Consider the following 26,478-nt stretch of genomic DNA (forward strand, 5'->3'; position numbering starts at 1 on the left):
CCATATTACATTCCCATAGCAACATATGAGGGTCCCAGTTTTCCACATCCTCTCCAGCCCTTGTCACTGTCTGTCTTTTTTATTATAGCCATCCTAGTAATGTGAAGTGATATCTCTTGTGGTTTTGGTTTACATCTTCTTAGACCTTTTTTCATGCTCATAATAATGCCCATTTGTATATCTTTCTTTGCAGAAATATCTATTCAATTACCCATATTTTAATTTTTTTGTTTTACTATTCGGTTGAAATACAAGCCATCATCAATTAATTTTTCTGTATGTTGTGAAGTGGGGATTAGTTAAGGTTTTTTTCCCCCTTGTTTTCCCCCTTGATATTGAATTACTCTAGAATTATTTGTTGCAAAGACATTTTCTTCAGGTGGCTTGTTTGGCACTTTTACTAAATATCGAATAATCATTTAAGGGTTGTTCTTTCATTAGGCTCCCTCTTCCAATACCATGCTACCTTGATTACTGTAGAGTTACAGGACATCTTGGAAGTTGGGTATTGTAATTCTTTTAACACTGTTCTCCTGTTTGAAAATTGCTTACAGTCCTGGGGTAAGCCTCATTTGATCATCATGATTGTGGTAGGCAGAGTAATGTCCTCTTCTTTCCCCCTGCCAAAGACGTTCACATCCTAAAGCCATGAACCTGTGAATATCTTATATTATACAGCAAAGGGGAACTCAGGTTGCAGACTGGTTGCCAATCAGCTGACCTTAAGATGGGAAGATTATCTGATTGGGCCAAATATAATCACAAGAGTCCTTAAAAGTGGAAGAGAGAGACAAAAGAGGAGATCAAAGTAATACAAAGTGAGAAAAACTCAACCCGCCATTATGGACTTTGAGGATGAAGGGGAAGTCTTGAGCTAAGGAATTCTAGCAGTGTCTAGAAGCTGAAAATGACTAAGAAGAGATTCTCCTCTGTTGCCTTTGGGAGGAAATGCAGCCCTCCCAATACCTTGATTTAGCCCAATGAGACTTGCTTCACGACTTCTAACTGATAGAACTGTAGGATGATGAATTTATGTTGTTTAAGCTGCTAAATTTGTGGTAATTTGTTATAGCAGCCATAGAAAACTAACACACTCATGCATTACCATTTGGATTTGATTTACTAAAATTTTATTGAGGATTTTTGCACCTCTGTTCATTGTAGTTTTCTTTTTTGGTAATGTCTTTGGTTATGGAATCAGTAATGCTGGCCTCATAGTCGGGAAGTTTAGGCTTCTCTTCGTTTTCTGAACGAGATGTTCTGATTTTTATTCTAGCATTCATTCCTGCTCTTTTTCATTCTTCTGTATGTCTCGTGTAGAATAGTCTCCTTTGAGTCCAAATGTATTCATAGATGTTACATGCAATTATCTAACCACTTTGCTATTTCTGGTGTTCCTGCACATTTTCATGTGAAATAAATGCTATTTTATTATCAATTGCCTTTTTTCTTTACATGACATTTAGAGTTATTTTAAAAACTAGGTACACAAGTATACTATTGTGTATGAGCTCCATTATAGGGAAGTAAAAAGAGCATTATGAAATGTTTGTTATAGAAAGGCTTGCAGTATATCTCTGGCTTGGAAAGCTTGTGAACCATGATTTAAGCTGTCTTTTCCCCTAATTCAGAATTATCCCCATTATAGCTGATGTTGTATAAAAAGGTAAAATCTGTGAATGAGTCCACAGGTGGGTCACGTATTACCACATCCACAATAAAAACAAAACAACCACAACAATAAAAACAGATTCACTTTCTATTTCACCTGCAAAATGACTTAACAGAGCTCTTACATCCATCAAACATAGGGCATTCAGCCATAATGCTCACACATCGGCATAGTAATCACAGGTTTCAATCACAAAGAGAGACGTGCAAAAAGTGTTACTTGCTTCTTTTCTCCCCCCTGTAAATGAGCTCAGTTCTGCTGGGGTCCCCACTCTGCTTGGAGGAAACCTGTTGTCAGTCCATTCAGACCATGTTGGTTAATTCAGGGTCTCTTTGTCTCATCTCTAGCTCCTCTCCGGAAGCTAAAGCATTGGAACTGAGGGGAGTGTGTAGTCTGGACATCATCCTCACCAGCTCTCTGCAGAAACCTCCCGTTTCTCTCTGGCCTCTGTGTGTCATTGCTCTAAGAGCACGCTGCAGCCTCCTTGCCTGCAGACTTGCACCATCTCTTGCCACATCTGTGCTCTTCTCAACAGCAAAAGAAAAACATTCACCTGGGGGCTGCAGCCTCTTCCACACTGTAGTGTGAGAACCTCTGAGCCTGCAGCCATTGCCACCTCTGCTGCGACACCGCACCGGGCACAGGGAAATGCAGGGGCCCTTGCTGTCCCTTCCTCTACTGCCAGGCTTCACTGGGGGATGGAGCACGGGTTGTTTCCGCTCTTGGATACCCACAGCTCTCGTTCCCTCTGCCCTGCGATGCCGGCCTGGGGGCAGGGCCCAGAGTGTCTTCCTAGGATCAGAGTCGTGTCCTCTGTCTCCACTTGCATTCCTCTCTCTTCCCCTAACCGGCTCTGGGGGATTGTTTACGCTAAACCTGTGGCCCATCTGTCTGTTGACTGTCCCTTCCCTGAGGCCGTTCACCCGTTTCCCTGCCTACTTCCTGGGTGGAGGAAAGTCACAAGGCAACAGGCATTGCCAGGAATGGGAAAAGCACTGACTTACTGTTTCAAAACATTATTCCGGTAAAGTTATAGGCACTTGAAGCACTCTGACCTGTAATCACTTTTCTCTCCTCTGTGTGTAGGCTTAACTCTATACCAGGATAGTACGTTTTTGTGTGCCTGTGTGCTAGATCAGTGACTGGTGGAGGTGATCACACTGTGTGGATATAGGTGGATCAGTGACATGAATGTGGACTATACAGCTTTTTCGAGGTCTAAGCCATCCTTAATTATACCGTGAGCTTCTTACTGTCTTTAATGGTGTAGGGTTGTCATTCTCATGTTTTAGTTACTGCATTATGCTTCATACAGTGATGTCCATGTGGATCCCTTGATGTTGGAAAAACAGGAAAATAACATTCTTAGTTTTAAAACTAAAATTCATATTTTTTTCTTAAAAAATTTGTATTTTTTCTTTTCCTTCCCTCATTCTTAGGCCGCCAACAGAGACCAGCCATCTACACCTTCCTGATTTGCAGATTCTAGCCTGCTCGGAAGTTAGGAAGCCAGCGCTCATACAGATTATTTGCATTGTGTCTGAGACTCAGTGAGCCCTTAGTGAGGATCTGATCGCAGGGACTTGGTGATGCCTATTGTGGTCACCAGGGGCATTCTTTTTTTTGATTTGTTCGATTGTTTGGTCATGGTTTTTATCCCAGTTCATGGCTGTTAAAGAGACACTGAGTTTCCCAGATATTGGACCTCTTTCTCTCAGCATCCTTTTGTCTCCTGCTAAAATGCCTCTACTTAAACACTTGCCTCTCTTTGGGCACAGAGACCCCGGCTGCTTCCCACATTTCTTCTCCAGCTGTCCTTTCTCCTGGTAGCTAGCGCTGTCTTCATTGCTTGAGGTGGCCACTGTCACTGGATTTCTCCTCCCTGTCACTGTGTACATCCTGGGCGGAAGGGGCCAGAAGGCCTCACGTGCTCAGGAGGACCAGGAATGTGAGAATTCAGAGTTTGGTTCACTCTGCCGCTAGACCAGGTGGCATCTGCAGTTCCCAAGGGACTCTTATTCTTACTCTTTATGAATTATGCATTCACTTGAAACTCTCTTAACAAACTTCCTAATATTTAGGTGTATTGAGATTTTTTGTTTGTTTCTGCCGTGGAAGTTTTCACTTTTCTGTTCTTTTTCCTTCTTACAGTTTTACTGAGATATAGTTGACATACAGCTCTCTATAAGTTTAAGGAAACAAAATGGCCTGTGTCCACTCAGTTTGGTTTACTTGTTTTTCCAAGTAACCCTAAAATCATATCTTAGTACTTATTAAGTAGAGATCCAATAAAACGTTGTTTCTGCTTCAAGGATTAAATCAGAGCATTTAATTTGTGTTGCATACAAACTAAAGTACTTGATGCTTGCCCAAATAGAGTATGTGAGCTTTCTCTAGTTTCATTCTCTTCCGAAAAATCATCAACCTCAATGCCCATCTTCCTCATCGTACAAGTAGTTAGTACAATTCTTACTTTGCAACCACAATTATACTTTTTTCTACCTCTCTTTTGAAAATTGAGGTATAGTTGATTTATAATGTTGTGTTAATTTCTGGTGTACAGCGTAGTGATTCAACTCTCTCTATATATAGTCCTTTTCAGTTCTTTTTCAAGTCATTACAAGGTATTGAATATATAGTTCCCTGGGCTATACAGTAGGACCTTGTTTATCTATTTTATGTATAGTACTTAGTATCTACAAATCCCAAACTCCCAATTTATCCCTCCTTACCGCCTTCCCCCTCTGGTAACCATAAGTTTGTTTTCTGTGTCTCTGAGTCTGTCTTTGTTTTATAAATAAATTCATTTATGTCTTTTTTTCTAAGATTCCACATATGAGTGATATCATATGGTATTTTTCTTTCTCTTTCTGGCTTACTTCACTTAGAACGATGATCTCCAGTTCCATGCATGTTGCTGCAAATGGCATTATTTTATTCTTTTTTTTATGGCTGAGAAGTATTCCATTGTGTATACATATATATTATATCTTCTTTATCCAGTCATCTGTCGATAGACATTTAGGTTGTTTCCATGTCTTGGCTATTATAAATAGTGCTTCTGTGAACATTGGGGTGCATTTATCTTCAAATTAGAGTTTTTTTCCAGATATATGCCCAAGGAGTGGGATTGCTGGATCATATGGTGCCTCTACTTTTAGTTTTCCATAATGGCTGCACCAAACTACATTCCCATCAACAGTTAAGGAAACTCCCTTTTCTCCACATCCTCTCCAGCATGTATCATTTGTGGACTTTATAGTAATGGCCATTCTGACCAGTGTGAGATGATACCTCATTGTAGTTTTGATTTGCATTTCTCTGATAGTTAGCAATATTGAGCATTTATTCATGTGCTTATCGGCCATTTGTATGTCATCATTGGAGAAATGTTTATTTAGGTCTTCTGCCCATTTCTTGATTGGGTTGTTTATTTTGTTGTTGTTGTTATTAGTTGTATGAGTTGTTTGTATATTCTGGAAATTAACCCCTTGTCAGTCACATCATTTGCAAATATTTTCTCCCATTCCATAGGTTGTTTTTTTGTTTTGTTTATGGTTTCCTTTGCTGTGCAAAAGCTTACAAGTTTAATTAGGTCCCATTTGTTTATTTTATTGCCTCGGTGAACTGCCCTTGGAGAACATTGCTGAGATTTATGTCAGAGAATGTTCTGGCTATGTTTTCTTCTAGGAGGTTTATGGTGTCTTGTCTTAACATTTAGGTCTGCAAGCCATTGTGAGTTTATTTTTGTGTATGGTGTGAGGGAGTGTTCCAACTTCACTGATCTACATGTGGCTGTCCAGCTTTCCCAACACCACTTGCCGACAAGATTTTTCTACCTCTTGAAGATATTTTCACTTCTCTCCTGCTGTCCTTGAACTTGCCAGACTCTAAAGCACTTCTGTGATGCTGTTTTCACCTATCACTTTGTGATTGGCTTGACTGACAGATAAACAGCTATCTAGGCAAAAAGTTTCTGGCAACCTTAAAGGGTTTTCAAGTCTGGAAGGGGAGCCAAATAATTTGTGAGTAAACCATGACACTCCCTCAAGGTGCCAAAACATTTTAGTTTGCCCTGAAATTCATAACTTCATTAGTAAAAAATATCAAGCATTCTTTCAAGATAAAACTGCAGGAAAAGCAAGGAGGGCTTTAGTTGTAAGAAAGGGCTGAATAAACATTTGGTACTTTTCTTGGCCCTAAATATTCCAAACACAAGGCTTCTGTGCTACTTGTGAGGAGATCCGGGATATGGAGATCAAATCTAGCATGACCCATGCCTTCTAAGTGAGAGTGACTCATAACATTTTGTACTTACAACTTTCATTTAAGGATCTCCAAGGCCTGTGACTACCTATAATTTAAATGACAGAAAAATGTTCAACTGTTTGCCTACCAATACATAATAAATTAAGGTAGTTTTCTAGTACCCAGTTCCATTTTAACTTTTAGAGACCAAATGTTTTCAATCTGTCAGCAGACTTCTAGTCTTTTCATCCTTAATAAGTTTTAAAGGAGAAGATAAAATCCCATTGATAGAATCTCATCATTATAAGCAATGACATTAGCCCTAATTAAAATGAGGAAATCTTTTGCTACAGCCCCATGTTACATTTTTCTTTTTTAATCCCCATTCATTCTTGCTTTTGCCCTTTTTCTGCATTCATCTTCCTTTATCTTCTGCTCTCTTGGTGGTTGCATCAGTTATTTGGGGTCTGGCTGCCAATTCCATTCCACCAGAATCCCCCTAATGCTGGCTCAGCGGGAACGCTCCCCTTGCTAGTTCTTTTAATCAAGATGTAAAGTCTGATTGTGTCTGACTGGCAGCTGGGGGTCAGAGCACTGATCTGCCCTGAATGCTGCAAACTATTTAAAACCCCTGCAAATATTCAGATAAATATCTGTATAAAGATTCTGTTTCTGAAATTTAATTTGAGTGACAAGCGATGGCCATTGTACCACTTTCTTTGATAATTAATGTGCTTTATTTAAACTCATGGAAACAGAAAGAAGTCACAACAACAAAACCCCTCATAATTCATCATGTTTTTATGATGCTCAAGAAATTACATACAGAGAAGAGAGTGCACCCTGGAAGTGTCTGTGCTTGGAATACTTTGTTCTTACAAGAGCCTTGCATTTTAGAGTGTGGTTATAATACCTAAATCTGGCATCTGTTCAATAAATACCCAGATAGGATGCAGTTCTGTTCTGCATACTCTGATGCTGCTGCTGGTGGTGATTATCGTCAATGAAATAGCTAATACTTATTGAGCATTACTTCTGTGCCAGGCTTTATACTAAGACAGGTATTGTTATTATCCTCATTTTTCAAATGAGAAACTTAGGTGCAGAGAGAGAATAATTTGCTCAGGCTCACAGCACTTAACTCCCATCCCTGGAGGACACCCTAGTAAAGCTAGAAGTGTAGCAATCAGGAATGAAAGAGAAAAATAATGTTAGTCATAAAACGGCTAGATACCTTTTTGTTTATATTTAGTCATTGTTTGACTCAAGTTTTCCTTAAGTTTAGCACTAGAGTGTTCTTAAGAGTATGATTAATTTAGTCTTAAGAAGCTGTGATGCAGAAAACCCCACTATCTCATGTGTAATTAAATAAGGCCCTTGTACCCCCAGACCTGGACTCTCCTCTTTCTGCTGGTGGTTGGCTCTGCCTGGTCATTCTGGTTCCAGCACTTTTGAGAGGCCCAGTCACCGCTTAACACCAGTGGGGAGATCTTATCTCTTTTTCTACTCACAGCGTGCGACACACCTTGTCTGTCTTATTTATTGTCATTTCCCCAAAACTCAGGGTCCCTGGTACATGGTGGTCACTCCAGAAAGATTTGTTTAAAGTTAGTGAGGACTCTCCTCCAGGCCAGGACGGGCTTCCTCAAAGTTCTCTCCAGTAACCCCTTTGACATCAGTGTCACTGATCAGGTGCCAGATTGGACAAACAATGACAATGCCAGTATTTGTGGGTTTGATTTGCTTAAATCCTCACGGGCATGGCAAGAGTCCCTCCTGCCAATATCCTGTAAAATCAGCAGCATCTGTGTGCAGAACAGCTTCCTAAAAGTCAAGGAGCAGTTGGATGAAGGCTCAGAAAACGCTATGCAGTCATCAGAGTTAATTTTTCATGCCTTCAGTCTCCATTTTTGGTGGTCTTTTTTCCATTCACTTGTTTGTCCCCCACCTTTCCCTCCAGTTTGGGACAGGTCCTATACGAGGTCCTGGGAATGCAAAGAAGAATGAGACCTGTTCTTGTCCTAGAGAGCCAGAGTTCTTGGAAAAAACAAACCATGAACAACTAATAAATACCATGCAGAAATAAGTGTGCTAGAAAAGAAATAAGTGTGATAGAAAAGCAGAAATTATAAAGTGCAGAAGGACAGAGGAGAGACAAAGACTGGGGAAGTAAGTGAAAACAGCGATGTGCCATTTAAATCAGGCAGGAAAGACAGGGAGGGCATTTTAGGCAACAGAACCAACATGTGCAAAGGCAAAGTCAGCACGCTGTATTCTAACAACAGGAAGTGTGTCCTCCGTGACTGAAGCACAGGGCACAGTTTATAGGGAAGGGCAGGAGTTGATGCCCCAAAAGTAGGTTGGAGCCATGTGTGAAGGATTCTGTGTGTTGGACCAAAGTTTGAGCATTTTCCTGATTGGGAAGCAGTTAGAGGTATTTAAATACACATGTGGCCTGGTTGGTTTGGGGCTTCGCAGAGGTGCCTCTGACAGCAGTGTGAAGTGTTCTGTGAGTTACCTCAAGAGTCCAGGCAAGAGCGGTGCCAGGCCCAAGGCAATGGGGCTAGAGAAGGCGGAGGTGGACTGGAAATCCAGTTTAAAAATAGACTTGGCCCAAGTGGAGGCATTGAATATAGAACAGGTGGGAAAGAGAACATCAGACTGTAAATTGAGTGTCTGCGTAGATACTTTCTCCAGAGCCTTTTAGGAGGAGAAGACTGAATTTACATAACTCTTTAGATGACTGCTGAGACGTGCATTAACTCTCTAATCTGCATTTGAGTCATTTAAAAAAAATAGCCTAAAAGAATCAACCATCAGTAACAAATCCTTTTATTGGACTAAGAGACTTCTTGGTGTTTGAAATCCTCTTGTCTACTCATCTGTCACACTCCTGTGGGTGGCCCTGTTCAGAAAGAAGTGTAGGCCCCGGTGCAAGGCTGCTGGAACCTTCCTGGCTTTTCTCTCCTGGATCCCCGAGTCAGAGTGAGGAGGCTGCCTTGGGTAAACCAGGGTTGAAGGATCCGGTGGGGCAGGAAGATGGAGAGGTACACTGAAGGTTCAGGGCAGCCTTCCACAGCCAAGCCACAACATCGCACTGTTAGGGGAGGAGTTCTAAAGTCCAAGGTTGTTGTCATGGTTCCATCTTAATTTTTATCAGCTGGATACGAGTGAGGCTTCATTGTCATATACTTAATGCATTTGCTCAGATCTTTGGCTAACCGATGTTTTTCCATGACTTTTTGACAGCTATTTTTGTTCAGTAATGAATAATAAAGTGAGATTTACCAGCTGTAGATGACAACATTTGTTTTATTTTGACATTTCTTTTATAGACAGCAAAGATTTTATAATTAGGTTTTCTTTCTGCCAAAAACATCGCTGAAAAACTATTTCCCTGAAAAAAAAAAGTTTCCTAGCTTCCTTCACCAGTTGGAGTCATCTTATTTTGATTTGGAAGTTTTTTCATAGGTCATTCAGGAAATGAAACTAGAGAAATCTCTTTTGAAAATTAATTCTTAACAAGAACAAAAAAAATGACTTTTGCCCAATAGAAAATTAGGAGAGAAAATGAAAAGAAACGTGTTTGAAATGATGGTGGTTCCATTATCTTTCTGAATTTTAGTTTATGACAGGCTTGAGTGAACAACATAGGAAACCCCCTTTCTACCTTGTTTCAAATGAGCTGATTTTATTCTTGCTATTACCCTGACCAGTTTTATGTGCGGCTCTTTGAAATACCTGGGAGGCTATACTGGAACTGATGGTTAGCACCCTATTCCTCAGAGGCCTTGAAGTCTCTGGATTTTTTGCTGATAAGTGGTGACCATCGGCCAGGTACCACCTGGCAAAGCTGAATGGCCCCCTTCATGCTGCGGATTCTGCAGTTGGCTTTGTGACTGGGGAGCCCAAGAGAATGAATTGCAGGTGTGTTAATTAACAGTGCTTTCTCTCTGGAGAGCTCTTTAAAAAACGATGGAGGAAGCCACATAGATAACCAACGAGAGAATTGCTAATCGTTGCTAATGGGGAAAACATCATAGAAGCTGATGGCAAAAACAGTCACACTCACTGCACTGACACCTCCCAAATAAGATGCGGAAACACCTTCCAGCTCCTACAGTAGCAGCAGTGGCCAAGTTCTCTTTACAGCCCAGAGTATTTTCCTTCCTGAGTCATACCTCAAGGGCTGCTCCTAAAATCAGATTCCAGACCCAGCCTGCCCTTATCCCCATCACCTCCACTCTTATTTCTACCACCATCATCATCCAACATTTTTGTCTTAAGCACTAATATGTGGAACTGAAAGAGACATTACATAATACTTCAAAGGGGCACATCTATTTAAAATGGAGACAGCAGACATCTTCTACAAGCATTGAGCCAGTATCGTTCATAGCAACCCAGACAACTGAGGGAAACAGTAGTACTGTCTCTGCCATTCTTGATGCCACAGGTGGAGAGCAAACATTTCTCTACAGGATATTTTTGTATTACATGAATAGTACCTTCTTTTAAGTTTTGATTAATTGGTTACTGGTGACTGATACTCAGTGAAGTACAAAGACCCTGGAGGAGTTCGCTTTATCTAGAGATGGTGCCCCCTGTTTTGAACATGCAGGTCTGCTTATGTGAAATAGAATGTGTATTTAATAAAGTGGCTTGGATGACTCTTTGGGCCTTGGGTTTTTGTCCAGAAGAGATGTGAGGTTTCAGAAAAGGTTCTTGTAAGTCTGATAGCAAGTGATAAGACTGATTGTCCCCCACCCGTGTATTGAGGAACTGGTACCTTCATCTAGTGTAGCTCAAGACCCTCTCTCTCCCCTTCAGGAAGCAGAGAAGAACCGAAGGCCTGGTGTGGTAAGGGCTTGATCAGAAGTCTCCTTGGCAGTAGAGTCTGGACTTTCTTACCGACCGTGACAGAGGCTCCTCTAAAGGGAATTACCATCACCTCGAGACACCTCTTCATCTGCTGTATCATAGAAAGAGTGTACACTTGGCTGGGTTTGACTGTGCTTATCTTTTTTCCAGGGAAGTGAGGCTTTATGTGCCTGCACATATAAAACCCACTTTACACCAGGGACATCAGGAGCAGGGCGCTCTGGGTGCAGATGGCGCCTGGGGAGTCGCACAGACCTTGTTTGAATCCTAGCTTTGCCAATTATTAGCTGTTTGGCCTTTTCACATCTCTCTCTCTCTCTTGTTCTTGCATGACAAAATAGTTATAATACTAGACTATTTGTATTGTTGTAAATATTAGCTACTGTTTATTGAGCACATAGATTGTGCCAGGTCCCCAGCCAAACAATGATCATAAATGGTGTCACTGAATTCCCACCGTAATACATGAATGAGGTAGGGGTTGTTACCTCTACATTAAAGATGAGGCTCACACTGCTAGTGAGTGGCTGGCATCAGGCTTCAGTTCCAGATCTGTTGGACTCCAGATTCTGTGATAATGTGGACTCCAGATTCTATAATAATGTGAAATTAAAGCGGGGCCTGGTGTGGACTAGGTGCTTAACAGATGTTGCTTCTCTTTCTGTCTGCCTGCATCCTGTGGGTTTGATAGATTTTTTTTTTCTTTTTTAAAATTTATTTATTTAAAATTTTTTTTTTGACAGATCTTGATTTCTGTGTCGGATTTTTTTATACGTAGCATTCTATAGAGCACATCTGTCATACTGCCCTCCTGTGGTTCATTTGGATAACAGTGGCTTTTAAAAGACATTTAATTGGAGTATAATATACATGCAAATAAGCATTATTTTAAAAACATGTCTCTGAAGTCAACCAAGTGTATGGGTACTTTTGGAGATAATATGATTCTACAACCTTAGTATTTAAGAAATACGACTTTTTACTTTCTTCAGTCTTAGTTTCTAACTCTGAGCCCCACCCATCTGGTAAGATACTTAACTTACATCATTCTCATAACTTCTCTGGCTTTACCACCGTCCTCCATTCCCTCGGTTGTCTGGAAAAGAAACCTCTTCTCAGGCACACAGCGCATGATGAAGCTTTGTCCTGCCATCCTATCAAGAGGGGAGGGATTTTTCTTGCAGTTAATTTTTCACCTGACTGCTCTGTGTACAGAGACATTCATCCCACTGGTGAAGTCTTAACTTTCACACTTACAAAAGAGTTCAGATCACCAGGGAGCAGAATATTAATTTCGTTACCAGTTTAAATGTTAGAAAATTTTTCCAGGAGGAAAATAAAAAGGCTCGCTATCCCCACTTGTTAGGAGCTTTAAGTTCCTAAGTGAAACTTACTCAGAGGTGTCTTTTCATGTACCGGGAGGGGCTCCGCCTACCTGGATTCGTTCTCCCGTGTTACATGCAGTTGCACACATACATTTGCACCCTGGTCATTGGTCAGTGCAGGGCTCTGTGCTGTTATCCTCCAGGGACTTGTTTTTCAGTGGCCCTACCCACGGAGGATGTAAAGGTCTTGTGTCAGACACGAGCCGCGCCGCACTCTGGTCATGTCTGTGTGTGATGGAGAGTCGTGTTGGGTGGGGAGAAGGTAGTTGGTGCAGGAAAGGCTGAAGAGAGATTTTCTATTTTAATTCTTAAGCACCATTTAATAACAACGCACATAGAAGTCTTATGTTCTTAAACATGTCTCATAGTTAACCTCGTCCTCACGCCGTGACCTGATTGTGTTTCAGATAACGGAGGGCAGACTTTGGCGGGGGGCAATAACTGGCCCCTGCGAGGAAGAAAGTGGAGCCTGTGGGAAGGAGGCGTGCGCGGTGTGGGCTTCGTGGCCAGCCCCTTGCTGAAACGGAAGGGCGTGAAGAACCGGGAGCTCATCCACATTTCCGACTGGCTGCCCACCCTGGTGAGGCTGGCCGGGGGCAGCACCGAGGGCACCAAGCCCCTGGATGGCTTCGATGTGTGGAAAACCATCAGGTACCTGCCCGCCCTTCTCTTCTCCCATCCGGCATAGGAGCTCTAAGATCAGCTTATCTCGGCTGAGAAGGATAGCTTTTGTGTGAAAATGGTGGTTCAGCTGACAAACAGATGATTTTAAAAAAAAAAAGAAATGCCTTTAGAAATACTGTAAATATACATATTATTTATACATATTATATATATATATATATATTTTATGTTCTGGATATGAGATTGTGTGCCTGTGTTTTATATGAAGGGAAAAATTGTCCTCAGTGGCTCACCCTCTACTGGCGGTGGAGAAGCTGTGCTAGGAAGTAGCATAGGGTATTGTTTGCTTTCTACAGGGGGTCAGGGGTCCTGTCCTGTTGCTGCTAGGAGAATGGAGGATCAAGCAGGGAGAGAGAGATGGAATTTGAGCGGGGGAGCAACTGTATACACTTATTATACAATAAGTATCTAATGAGCACCTACTGTGTACCAAGCCCTGGTCTCAGGGCAGAGGAATTATAACAATACACGTAGAAGTCTTCTGTTCTTAGACAGGCAAGATCATGGCTCTCATGGAGTTTATAGTCTAGTGAGGGTGGGGGGAAATAAACAAGCAAACACATACATAAGGAGGTGACTTCCCATAATGATAAGTGCTGTGAAGGCAGTAAAACAGTGTGTTGTGATCCAGACAGCTTGCAGATGTGAAGGAGGTACAACTGGGGAGCAGACTGCAGACTCGGCTGTGGAAGTGGTGGCCGTCCCTCCCTGTTTAGCCACCACAGTGTAGAACCGTGGCCCCCAGAGTGGGGAGGTGTGCACCTGCGAGGGTGCAGGAAGAAACCTTAAACACTTGTAGTTAACTCTATCTCAGCCTTTTAAAGTATATGTTTTATAAGATACATAAGATATTGATAGATGAGTGCATACACCCAATTGATTAATAAATACAAATAAATGTACATATACTGGAGGTATTGTTTTTACAATGGAGAGATTGCAATTACAATTGTCTAGTGTAATAGTTTTTGACCTCTGTTGGGTGTTATAGCAAGGGGTAGTAGCTGATTGGTCCCCCAGTGGCCAGGGAAACATGACCTCCTCTGTCTACAGTTTGGATTTGAAATGTGCTAAGTATTTATCTATATTTTCTTCCAAGTGTTGTGGTTTGATTTTCTTCTATGCAATTCTTGAACTGTTGTGAGATGATTGTGTGTGTTCCATGAAGTCAACATCTAAATCAGAGGAATGGGTTTTTCTTCCCCCCAGGCTTTTGAATTATAGACCTCTTTGAGAGTCTGAAAGCTATGAGGCTACAGAAAGAAAAGTACCTATACATATGCACAAAAATTTAGATAGAATTTATTTTTATGATATTAGATATTGATTACACATTCTTTTCTATGTACACACAGAAAATATGACATTCTTTGAAAACCTCTGCTTCTCTCACTTATTTTTAATACAAAGACTAATACCTGCTTTATGATTAAAGGGAAATAAAACAAACATTTCTAAGCAAAGCAAACCTAGAACTTCAGTTCAGCTTATTGCCAGCTTTCACTGTGAAGACTTCAGGTTTGACTTACAGGAGCAGGAGAAAGTTTTGAGTGGTTTGGTTATGACGATATACGTGTCAGGCTTGACCTCCAATCAGTTTTGAGTGTTTTATTTTGGTGGCAAAGTGTTGCAAACCCTAGCTTATAAAAGCACACAAGTGCAAGTGGAATCAAGGCTCTGTGGCATACTTTGGCCAAATGAGAGCAGGCCTGAGTTGAGAAACAGCTGAATTTATTGCGAATAATTTCCCCTGTCCACAAGTTCACTGAGGTTATTTATTATCTTTGGCAAAGCCCAAGTCATTGGTGTTCGTCCATATCACCACACTTCGGGCTATAAATCCACCTTTCAATCTGAAGATTGTCTTGATCAGAAGTCACCTTTAGGAGTCTGGTGCATATTTGCTTCTGCCTGCAGAGAAATTGCAAAAAGTTTGGTCACTCTTAACTCCAGATGAACTTAACTTCAGAGAACACTGAACTCATAGTGGCCCATCCCGAATAGAGCAGGAGTTCTGCCTTCTTCAGTGGCAGACATAATGTTGACTACAGGGCTGAAACCAGAATATGATCAATAATATAGTCCAGGTATGTGAAACCATGAGAGAGGAGGCTTTCCTTTTCTATTTGAAAGAAAGTAAAATTTCTGCCCAAAGTCTAATCAAGTGTTTCTAGACTTTCCTCTGGAAATCCAGCAAATTCCTGTTTATTAAGTGAAGAAGTGCTCTCATCTGCTCCTATTTCTTGATCAAAGATCCTGAAAACAATAATTAAGCCCCCACTCCACCCCCCACCCCCAGCCCCGAGGAAGTCGATGCTTCTCCCGGCATCGGGCAAGTGTCCATTCGGTACCAGGGGCCCCCATCTGGTGCCCACGCCTGCTGATACAGACTTTTAAGCAACCAGTCCCACTGACGTCGGGAGCTTCTCCAAAGCAGTAAAAACAAAGGGACAGCCAAATGTCAGAGACACTTGATCTGTGCCCAAAATTCTGGAACTTTTTTCCAGTAAGATATTTACTTGGAAATACCATTTTCAAAATGATGGTAGTTTTGAAAATTTCAAAAGGGACTGATGAAATAGGAATGCCGGTAATAGCAGTAACAGAGCTCTCAGCTGTGCTGAGAGCATCCAAAGATTTGCTAGTTGCGTGGTTCTCACTTCCTCTTAGACCTGCTTCAAAATACTAAAATTTTAGAAGAAACAGCTATTCAGGAGTGGGTGATGTTCTTTGCCATAGGACTTCCTTTGACTGCTTCAGTTTTTCCTCTGTTCCCAGGACACAGAGCATGTTTGTCAGTTCTAGGGGATGTGGCTTCTCCAAGTTCTTTTCAATTCTGTGTGGTATTTCTGCTTTTCAACTTGATAAGCAGCCTATAGGTTATTTCAAAATATTTGAAAGGATTCATACTTCATAATTTTTTAAAGTTATTTTGTATTTCTTAAACTTATGTAAACAAAAGCAGAACCCCTGATCATAATGGTAGGACTGTTTTTCCCTTCTAATCAATGGAGAGCTCTTCCAGATGTTATAACATGACAGTGGTGACAATCAAATATTACCTGATGATGTAAAATATGTTAAAAAACAGTAAGTTTTTATGAAACTGTAAAGACTTTCCCCACCTATGGATTCAGTTTCAAGAGAAAAGTTAAAGGAAGGATGTGCCACTTTTCACCCCATTTTCACAATTAGCTTGAAGCCCAATGAAGTATAATACTTAATTGGCCAAAGGTTAAGAAACTCTGAACTAAAATGATGCTTTATTTCAACTATTGCCATGACAACCCAGGCTGATTTTTGAGTAATTACTATTGAATAATAATTTCATTATTAGTATTGTTGAATATTCCCTTTTCACTGATTGGTAGTACCACTTTCTGTTTTAAGTTCTTATTAGTGTTACGATCTGTCTGGGTGCCGTCTGTTTTAGCTGTTTGCGTGGTAGCACCTCACTGGTGTAATCTAATCTGTTGTAAATATACCTTTTAGAGTATATTTAAATACCTGCTAGATACAGCTATCCACCTCCCCATTATATTTCTTTTACAAAAGCTTCTTGATAAGTCCCACTTTTGAAATTTTTCAGATGAACTCTGGAATTATTTTGTTAAATTAAAGGAAAAGCTTCTTGTGGATGAGATTAAACATGAAAACTAATTTGGGAAGAATGGAGGTACTCAGTCTTTTTACCTGGAGGCTTAAAGTTGCCTCCTGCTTACTCATGCTCTTTCTTGTTTTTTAATTATTTTTTCTCTTTATATTTCATTTTGGATAGATTCTGTTGCTTTGACTTCAAGTTTATGATCCTAATCTTCCATTTATTCCATCCAGTATATTTTTCTTTTTTTAATCTTTTTTTAAAATTTATTTGTAATTGTGTTAAAATACACATAAAATTTACTATCTTAACCATTTTAAAGTGTACAGTTCAGCGTGTCAAGTGTTTTTACATTGTTGTGTAGCTAATCTCTAGAAACTTTTTTATCTTGCAAAACTGGAACTCTCTAGTCATTGAACAACAGTTCTCCACTTCCCCTCCCTCCAGCCCCTGGCAACCAGCCTCTACTGTCTGTCCCTACAAATTTGACTCCTGTAAATACCTCACCTAAGTGAAAGCCTACAGTACTTGTCTTTTTGTGACTGGCTTCTTTCATTTAGCATAGTGTCCTCAAGCTTCATTCATGTAGCATATGTCAGAATTTCCTTCCTTTTATAAGGTTGATTAATATTCCATATAAGTATATAATACATTTTGTTTGTCCATCCATCCATTGCTGGACGCTTGTGTTGTTTCCGCCTTTTGGCTCTTGTGAATCATGCTGCTGTGAACATAGGTGTACAATATCTCTTCAAGACTCTGCTTTCTTACATACCCAGAAGTGGGACTGCTGCATCATATGGTCATTCTGTTTTTAATTTTTTGAAGAACTGCTGCAGTTTTCCACAGTGGCTGCACCAACTTACATTCCCAGCAGTGGTGCAGGAGGGTTCCCTATTCTCCACACCCTCTCCAGCATTTATTATTTGTAGACTTTTTGATGTTAGCCATTCTGATCAGTGTGAGGTGTTAAAACTCATTGTGATTTCGATTTGCATTTCTCTAATAATTAGCGATGCTGAACATCTTTTCATGTGCCTATTGGCCATTAGTATGTCTTCAGTGGAGAAATGTTTAAGTCTTCTGCCCATTTTTAGATTGGGTGGTTTGATTTTTTGTTGTTGTTGTTGTTATTGAGTTGTATGAGCTGTTTGTATATTTTGGGTATTAACCCCTCCTTGGTTGAATTGTTTGCATTAAACATAAATAATAATTTGACAAAGAATTGTTGTCAAATCTTTTCTCCTTAAGATTCTATAGACATTTCTTTGTTGTCTTCTGGTAAGTACCCTTACAGCAAAATATCCCAGGTTTAAACATAAAGAAAGCTGAGATTACAATCTTGGTATCTGACAAGGTAGAATTTATGTTAAATTTACTGTCAAGTATAATGGTGAAAATGGTGCAAATAGTGATTTTTTTCTTTGACCTATGTGTTTAGAAGTGTGTTGTTTAATTTATAAATCTTTCAGGTTTTCTCTAGTTAGATTATTGATTTCTAGTTTAATTCTGTTGTTGCCAGAGGACATATTTTTTATCATTTCAATCCTTTTAAATTTGAGACTCGACGCTCCTTTCTTAGTGTCTATGCCATGTGGACTTGAAACAAATGTGTATTTTGTAGCTTTGGGGTGTAGTATTAGGTTTTTCTTTGTGATCCGATCAGGAAATATTTTATTTTAGTAGATGAGTTTATATGTTACTGTAACTATCATTTTTATTCTTAGCTTTGTGGTATTGTTCCATTATATTTATGTTTTGTTGTTGAACTTTTGTTAGTTTTTTAATATTTAGAACACTGTATAGTTTATTTTAGTGTCACCATTATACTAATATCTTTACATAATTCTCTTAGTCCCTTTTTAGGTTGTGCTATTTGGTTTGTCAGCTTTAAACACCATCTTCGACTCCCACTTATTACCCATAAGAAAATCAATGGCTTATTCAGCTTTACCCTTTCCCTTCCAGTTTTATTTTTTGTGGTATTATTTTTACTTTGTCAGAGCCTATAACATACAATGCTTTTCTTCTGTCCTTATCCACAATTTTGTTTTTGCCTTAGATCTACAGTAATATATTCTGTGCTAACCACTTGCCCATTTCTTAAGTGTTCTCAATTATCTCTTTGTTGGAGGAATTCATTCTTTAATAGATTTCTCAGGATTCTTTGAATCTTTGCCTGTGTATTAAAACCTTTCCTACAGCCTTGATAATAGCAAAGCAGTTCAACTGACAGAAGATCTTTGTCTTATACTTTTCTTTCCTTGAGTTTCTTGAAAATGTCATCCCGCTCTTTACTTGTTTTATATGTTGCTGTTGATAAGTTTAATGTCACCTTGATATTATTTCATGTGCAAGTGACTTGGTCTTTTTGCCTGGAGATCCAGAAGGTTTTTTGTATTATCACTGCTAGTATTATTTGAAGTCTAGGACTCTTGCTAGGTATGTCTCAAAGCTGAACAAACTGGTCAGTTTTTCCAGATATACAGTGGGGCTCTTTCAGTCTCTACTTTCAAGTCTTTTATTTCAGTTTTTTTGAGTTATAGTTTTAAATTTATATTCTATTGTTTTGTGTTTCTTTTTCAGGGATTCCAATTATAAATATTATTGAATCTTGTTTATATATCTTTTGTTTTTATCAGTTTCTTTCTGAGCCTTTTTACTTCTTTTTTTTTCTCCTTATTTTGAATTATCTTCTCCCTTTTCAGTTTTACCCACTATATGTTTTCATGTACTTTTAATTATATAACAATATCCCTTTGTCTCTGAGATTTTGTTTTTCCTTTCAGTTTCTTCCCTTAGTTCAGTGTCTAAGCTCATAAATGTTTGATTCATGGCATTTTCTTAAATAACAACAGTTGCTGATTTAATTATATTTAATTCGTATTGAAATATTTTCTTCTGCTTTGCGGCTTTTTTTTTTCCACAGTGGGAGAAAATTTTCATTTGCCAAAATTTTGAATTCTCATTTGCTATTTTCTTAACTTCTTTGGTAACTTTGTTTCAATGCTGAACCCTTTCTGTTGTCCTTGTTTATGTATGTTAGCCTTTCCCGGACCCGCAATGGCAGGTGATCTGTGGGGCTGAGATTTGGATAGTTATTTCTAGTTCAAGAGCCTGCTTCTTCTGTGGCTGCAGGGAAGTTCAGTTTCTCTGGCCTCAGAGGCCCCTTTCTGGTCTGCCTCCTTAGGGTCCTATGGTAGATACTGTGTTGTTCAGTAGGACCCTGATCTTTTGCCTCTTCCTCCTGTCCCTTACCATCCACCTGCCAGAAGACACCTGTTCTTCAACTCCCTTTCTCAGGATTGGCACCAATTTGTATGACATTTTTGTGACACCGGTTGACTGCCGCTCAGATCCCACACACCTTCCAAGCCGCTTTCTTGTGACTGCCCAGTAGCCAGTCAGCCGATCCACTAGGTACCAGACCTTTGGTCACTCGGTGTGGGGCCTTCTCTTTCTGGGGTTTGTTTTATCAGACACGATCTGAGTCCCTTCCCCTCTCGTACCCCACACCCTTCTTTGCATGATCCCAGCCTACCTCTTCCCTAGAGGGAGCCCTGGTACTGACCGTTTGGGTCTTAGATGGTTATTTCCTCACATCCATCCAGAGTTTAAATATATTCTGTCTCCTGCTTATGTTGTAAGCTTGGGTGTTGGGTGATTTTACTTTCTTTCCTTTTCAAGATTTTTTTTAAAGGAGAACGTGTGGAAAGATTCAAATGTAGGTGGCCACCATTATTCTATGGAAATCTGGAAATTCACTTGTTCTTAGGCTCTTGCTCCAGCGTAAGGAAAACAGCCCTAGAAACTGGAGATGAAGCATTGTGATAGTTTATGAGATGAGGTTGATAGGGAACCCAACTGGTGGCCCGGCATTCAAAACTACATATAGTCCTTGCAGTCCAGTGAATGTATATATCTCTGTATCTATTTATCTATCTCTCTCTATATGTATTTTTAAGTTAAAACAAAATATTTAAGGAATGGTGTGTTCTTTTTTGATTCCTTCCTTTACCCTTTTTGACAAAAGAGCTTCTACCCTGTGTCCACAGTTATGTAGTGTTCTGAGGGTCGTTTCAGATATTTTCTGTCTGGCTGCATCACATTCTAGAATGCAGCCTATCTGCCTTGTTTCTTCCTATTCCTTCTAAGTTGGTCTGGTGTTTGTGGCTGGCGGTGAGGGAGGGAAGGCGTGATGGGCCGGCTCTGAAGACAGCTAATGGGAGATCCCTGCCCATTTTTTATTTCATGCCGCCCCTCAGTTCTATAGCTGGAGGTAGACAAAGTGAATCCGTCTTTTTCTATTTTCTTTGGGGTCAGGTTTTGATTCTGACGGTAGAATCCAAGAATATGCTGTTAATCTCTTCAGCATTGGCATTAGTGAAAATCCCCTCAGGACTTTGGCATCTGGTCTTCTCTTTAGTTTCCAACACTGTTGCCAGTTTTCATCTTTTTGTAATTCTTCTTGGGTATTATAATGGAAGTTGGAAAAAAGGCGTATTAGGTTCTGCTGGTTTGCCCTGATACTAACCCAGACGGTCTACCAATTATTTTTCAGTGATGAATGGGAAAACAGTATAATGAGGATGTGGTTCAGTTATTCTTAATAATACTACATATTGCTTAAGTAGCCTACTTAAAAAAATTAATGATTCCTCAATAAAAATGTGCATGAAAAATTTCTCTCCTCATATATGACTCTATATCGAATGAATTTAAGTTATGTATTTCCTCAGCAAATTTAGCTACAATTTTATATCCATGCGTAAACTTCTTTCATGATAATGTTTGCATGTTAAAATGGCTTTTTAAAGGAACATGAAATTTATGCAAACACAATATCACCCTCACCCATATAACAAAGAAAATAAGTCCTGCGAGGAACTTCAATAGTATAATGCTTGAGAATGTGAACCCTGTGGTTAGAACCGGTTCAGATCCCGTGTCCTGTCCCTTTGTTATTTGTGTGATCTTGGGCAAGTTACTGAACATCTCTAAGTATCAGTTTCCTCATGTGTGAAATGTAGCATCAGTGGTGCCTACCACAGGCACTTATGTGAGGATGTAGTGACAGAATATGTGAGAAACACTTAGCACGGTGCCTGGACATGGTAACAACTCAGCAGCCTGAGGTGAAGGTGATGAGGATGATGATGACACTTACAAAAGGTTAACAGGATGGATGTTACTCTGTGAGTGTTTCTTGAATTTTTTAATCAGTCACTTTTTGTTTTCTAAAATTTCATCTCAGAAAATATGCCATGGGTATTTCTATTTCTAAAAATTTGATACTGCTTTCTAGGGTGTCTCTCTCTCTCTTTGTTTTTTTTTATAACAGATGGTCAGCAGCTAGTGGTGAAAGAAGTATGGAATATAATAGCACTTCATTTATTTATGGAAAATGTTTTACTGCCCCACCCTGCGACTAGTTGGAAAATGAAAGTCAAAAACTGGAAACTCTATTTATAAATGGACAGTGCTGTGATCTCAGTGTCTGAAACTGTAGACTTTTAGAAAATATTTATAGCAGATTGGAAACTAGTTACCAATCAGTGTATCCTTACCCCCTCCCCTTTTTAAACTAATCCAGAAAACATGAAAATTGGGTAAATTAAAATTGAATACTGAAATGTCATCAGAGACAATTAACTATATACCATTTTATACATCTTTAAGAGAAGAGGATTGCGAAAAATGATTAACTCTTTTGTTAATAGATGCATTTGAAGTTAATAGAGGTATTTGTTAATGGAGCCTTAAAAATAAGCTGGATGAATGGAAACATTCAGAAAGATACTGAGGCCATGTCTACATTTGACTGAGGAGACAGTTTAGCATAGTGGTTAGGAGTGGGGAATTCAGTAGTTTGCCTGAGTCTAACCCCAAGTCTGTCACCTTTTCAACCACGTGATCTTGTAAGTCAGTCACTTAACTGCCCTGTGCCAAGGTTGTATCTACATCATAATGTCCAAGATTAAATGAGATGGTACATGCAAAGCATTTGAAATGGTATATGGCGCATAATAAATGTTGCATAGATTCCAGCTACTATCATTCAAACTAGTCTGGCCAAAACAAACAACTCCCCTGCTGCCCACAATTAATTCCAGCTTGGTTGTTATGAATGTGCATGGAACATGCCCATTTCACTGGTTTAAAGGTAGATCTCTGCATTAAGTGGCCAGTGTGAACATGTTACAGTTCTTTTTCTTTGCGTAACTCTTTGTTCTTACTGCCATGACCATTAATGCGTGCTGGGGTGGGCAGTGAGCACTGTGCAGAAGGAAGGGCCTCGGAACACTCCGCTAGGTGCCTGCCTTAAAGAAGCTGATTAGAGGGCTCTGCTTTGTTCCTTTCAGCCTGCAGCCCAAACATGTGCCCTAATAAAAACACCCATTTTCTTGCCATAATAAAACCAAGGCATTTCATGGACTTGCGTGCTTATTGAAAAGTCCTTTTCCATGAACATCATCGGTCATTATTCAGAGATTTAAGTTTTACAAATGCAATCAACAGTCTAATAGAGATGATGTCACTTATACAGCTAAACTATACCACATGCTTAATCCAAAAAATGGGAAATCCTAGATAACAGATTGCAGTCTATGTTTTTTATATGCAGTTCATGAGTGGACTATGATTTAGCTATATTTGACACTGATACTTTTCTAATAAGAGACCCTCTCATGGAAGAGGATATCATAATTTGTCTTAGAAATTAATGTTATAGCTACACCAGTGTATTTCATAAGGGGAACTCTTACCAGCAAGAGAAATGGATAGAAATACTCATGTTCCATTGTATCTACATATTATTCTTGTATCTGTATCTAAGTTTTTAAGCTATCGGCTTATTCAGCACTTATTCCATTCCAAGCACTTTACATGTGTTTCCTCATATAATTAGCAAAACAGTCCTGTACATAGGTACTTTTATCCACCTCCTGCTAGTGAGAAGAACAAGGAAGGCTCCAGTTTATATAACCTTGTGGAGTTGAGATGCAAACCCTGAAAGGCCACGCTCTTAAAGACAGCGCAGGGCTGCCCACGAGAGAGTGAGGCCCTCAGAATTGGTGCAAGGAAGACCATAAACTATTGAAGTAATTGACGTTGTCCAATTCCTAGTGCTTTGGTTGTATGGAAATGAAACTTTGGAGAAGTATGATGTACAAAAGAATCGTGAAATACCACAATAATTGAAGCATTACCTATAAATAATAGATACATGTAGAAGGTAAAAGTTAACACATGTTATAATATAGCAATGATCAATCTTGTAAACATTTTATGAGTTTGATGAGGCCATTATTTATTCAACAGGATTGTAATGATCACACAGTGATATTGCTGAAAACTGTGTTATAAGTATACAAAATACTTTTTTTTTCCCCTCCAGCTCACTTTGGTATACACAACTTTAAGGAAGAAATTGTATCATATGCTAAAAATTTGTGTTTAGGATACTTCTATCCCTAACTGGGGCATATAAAGGGACTGATTGTAGGAAGTTATCGATAGATTTCTTAAGGTATATGCTGAGAAACTAAGACTTCCTTTCAAGGGGAAGCCATTATCATTATATGTGGGCTCATTACATCAACACCCTAAAAGCTAGACACCCATCTTTTGCTCTACAGAAAAAAAATCAAGAATGTAGAACATATAATCAAATGTGGTAACATCATACAGCAAGGCTTGAGGTTAGTGGTTTTCCTCTTAAGCTGCGTGTTAGAATCAGCTGCGTTTTTTAAAGGATGCCGAGATAGTTCAACTGGGCAAGAATGATTTTTTCAATAACGTTAGTGGGATAACTAGATATTCACAGGCAAAAGAAAGAAATGGGATCCCTACCTTACAGAATACACAAAGATTAATTTAAAATGGATCATAGACATAGATATAAGAGCTAAAACTGTAACAATCTTAGAAGAAAACTTAGGAGTAAATCTCTATGATTAGATTAGGCGGTAGTTTCTTAGATTAAAATACCAAAAGCAGTGAAAGAAAAAATAATTAAGTTGTACTACATCAAAATTTTTAACTTTTGTTCTGCAAACGATACCATCAAAAAAACAAAAAAACAACCTGCAGAATTGGAGAAAATATTAACAAATTGTGTATTTGATATGGAACTCACATCCAGAATATATTAAGAATTCTTGCAACTCAATCATAAAAAAGACAAATAGCTCAATTTAAAAATGAGCAAAGGATCTGAATAGACATTTCTCCAGAGAAACTATACAAATGGTCAATATGCACATGAAAAGGAAAATATAAATCAAAACCACAAGGAGGTATCACTTCATACCAACAAGGATGGCTGTAATCAAAAAGACAGACATTAATCAGTGTCATTAATGAGAGGATGTGGAGAAATTGGAATGCTCATGCATGGCTGGTAAGAGTGTATAATGGTGCAGCTGCTTTGGAAAACAGATTAGCAGGTCCTTAACAGGTTCAGTATAGAGTTACCATGTGATGTAGTGCATCCACTCCTAGGTATGTACCCAAGAGAAATGAAAACAAATGTCCATACAAAAACTTAACGCATGAATAAACGTAACAGCATTGTTCAAAATAGTGAAAAAAGTGGAAACAACTCAAATGTCCATCAAATGATGAGTAGATAAAGAAAATGTGTTCTCTCCATACAATGAAATGTTATTCAGCATATAAAGGAAGAAAGTACTGATACATGCTACAATATGGATGTACCTTGAAAACATTGTGAATTGTTATGGTTTGTAAATTTGAAAGCTAATTTGTTTAATTTAATTTAAAAAAAATCAGCTTGGGTACTTTTATAAATCTTTTTGCCCAGGCTGAACCCCAGATCAATGAGATCACTCTCTTGTGGTGTAAGTCAAGCATTAGTATTTTTTAAAGCTCCCCAGGTGATTGCATTGTGTAGCCAAGATTGAGACTTACTGCTCTAGAATCAGCTCTAATCCAAATGAATTTCTAATTTAGGAAACTCCAGAAGAGTTCAGATCCCAGGTAAGAGGACTCGAGGAGATTTCTCCCAATCTTGCTAATCAAAGTGTGGTCCTCAGACCAGGAACAACAACGTATCACCTGGGAACCTGTTAAAAATGTAGATTCCTGGGCTCCCGCAACCTCTGGCTCTAATATTTGAGACTTCATAGTTTAACAAGTTCCCCAAGTGATATGAAGTTTGAGAAGCACTGCCTCAGATCAGTGGTTTGCGGTCTTGTCTGCGGGAATGTTGGGATCATCTGGGAGTTCAAAGAAACCCATACTGATGCCTGGGTTCCACTTCCAGTGATCCTGCTCTGTAAATCTGAGATCTGAGTTTTCTCCTTGTTATACTTTTAAATGTTTTTGTGGGAACATAGAAATTTTCACAAGTTATGTACTGCTTTAAAATATCTTAACATAAGAAAGAGAATTCAAGGAAACAATTCCATTTACCATCTCATCAAAAAGAATAAAACACGTGGGAATAAACCTACCTAAGGAGGCAAAAGACTTGCTCTTTGAAAGTACAAGACGCTGATGAAAAAAACGGAAGATGACACAAACAGATGGAAAGCGATACTGTGTCCTTGGAGTGGAAAAATAAATATTGTTAAAATGACCATACTACCCAAGGCAACCTAGAGATTCAATGCAATCCCTATCAAATTACCAATGGCATTTTTCACAGAACTAGAACACAAAATTTTTAAATTTGTGTAGAAACACAAAATACTCTGAATAGTCAAAACAATCTTGAGAAAGAAGAACAGAGCTAGAGGAATCACGCTCCCTGACTTCAGACTATGCTACCAAACTACAGTGATCCAAGCAAAAATGATAGCAGTTATGTGTAATAACTTCTTCCATAAGACTGAGTCTGTAGTACCAAGGTGACCTGGGTGTTTCATGCACGTCCCGCATACATCTCATGGTGTTTATGCTCCCCATTTTTAAAGAACACCCACAGCCCAGTTTTTGGCCGATAACTTACTATGTGCCTTTCTCATCTGTAACATGAGGGC

General features: G+C 39.2%; 1 protein-coding gene across 2 annotated transcripts in view; it reads left to right on the forward strand.

Annotated features, from left to right (window-relative positions):
- The window catches only part of ARSB (arylsulfatase B), a 143,983-nt gene that overhangs the window by 55,084 nt on the left and 62,421 nt on the right, over positions 1 to 26,478 (forward strand). Inside the window, exons 5-6 of one of the 2 annotated variants that reach the window (XM_072958461.1) lie at positions 10,751 to 10,780; positions 12,594 to 12,837. In XM_072958461.1, the coding sequence (XP_072814562.1) occupies positions 10,751 to 10,780; positions 12,594 to 12,837 (274 nt within the window). The remainder of the gene's footprint in view (positions 1 to 10,750; positions 10,781 to 12,593; positions 12,838 to 26,478) is intronic. The other variant, XM_072958462.1, reaches the window with a different exon arrangement.

This window comes from Vicugna pacos, chromosome 3, assembly GCF_048564905.1.
Source record: "Vicugna pacos chromosome 3, VicPac4, whole genome shotgun sequence".
In the NCBI taxonomy this organism is placed as follows: domain Eukaryota; kingdom Metazoa; phylum Chordata; class Mammalia; order Artiodactyla; family Camelidae; genus Vicugna; species Vicugna pacos.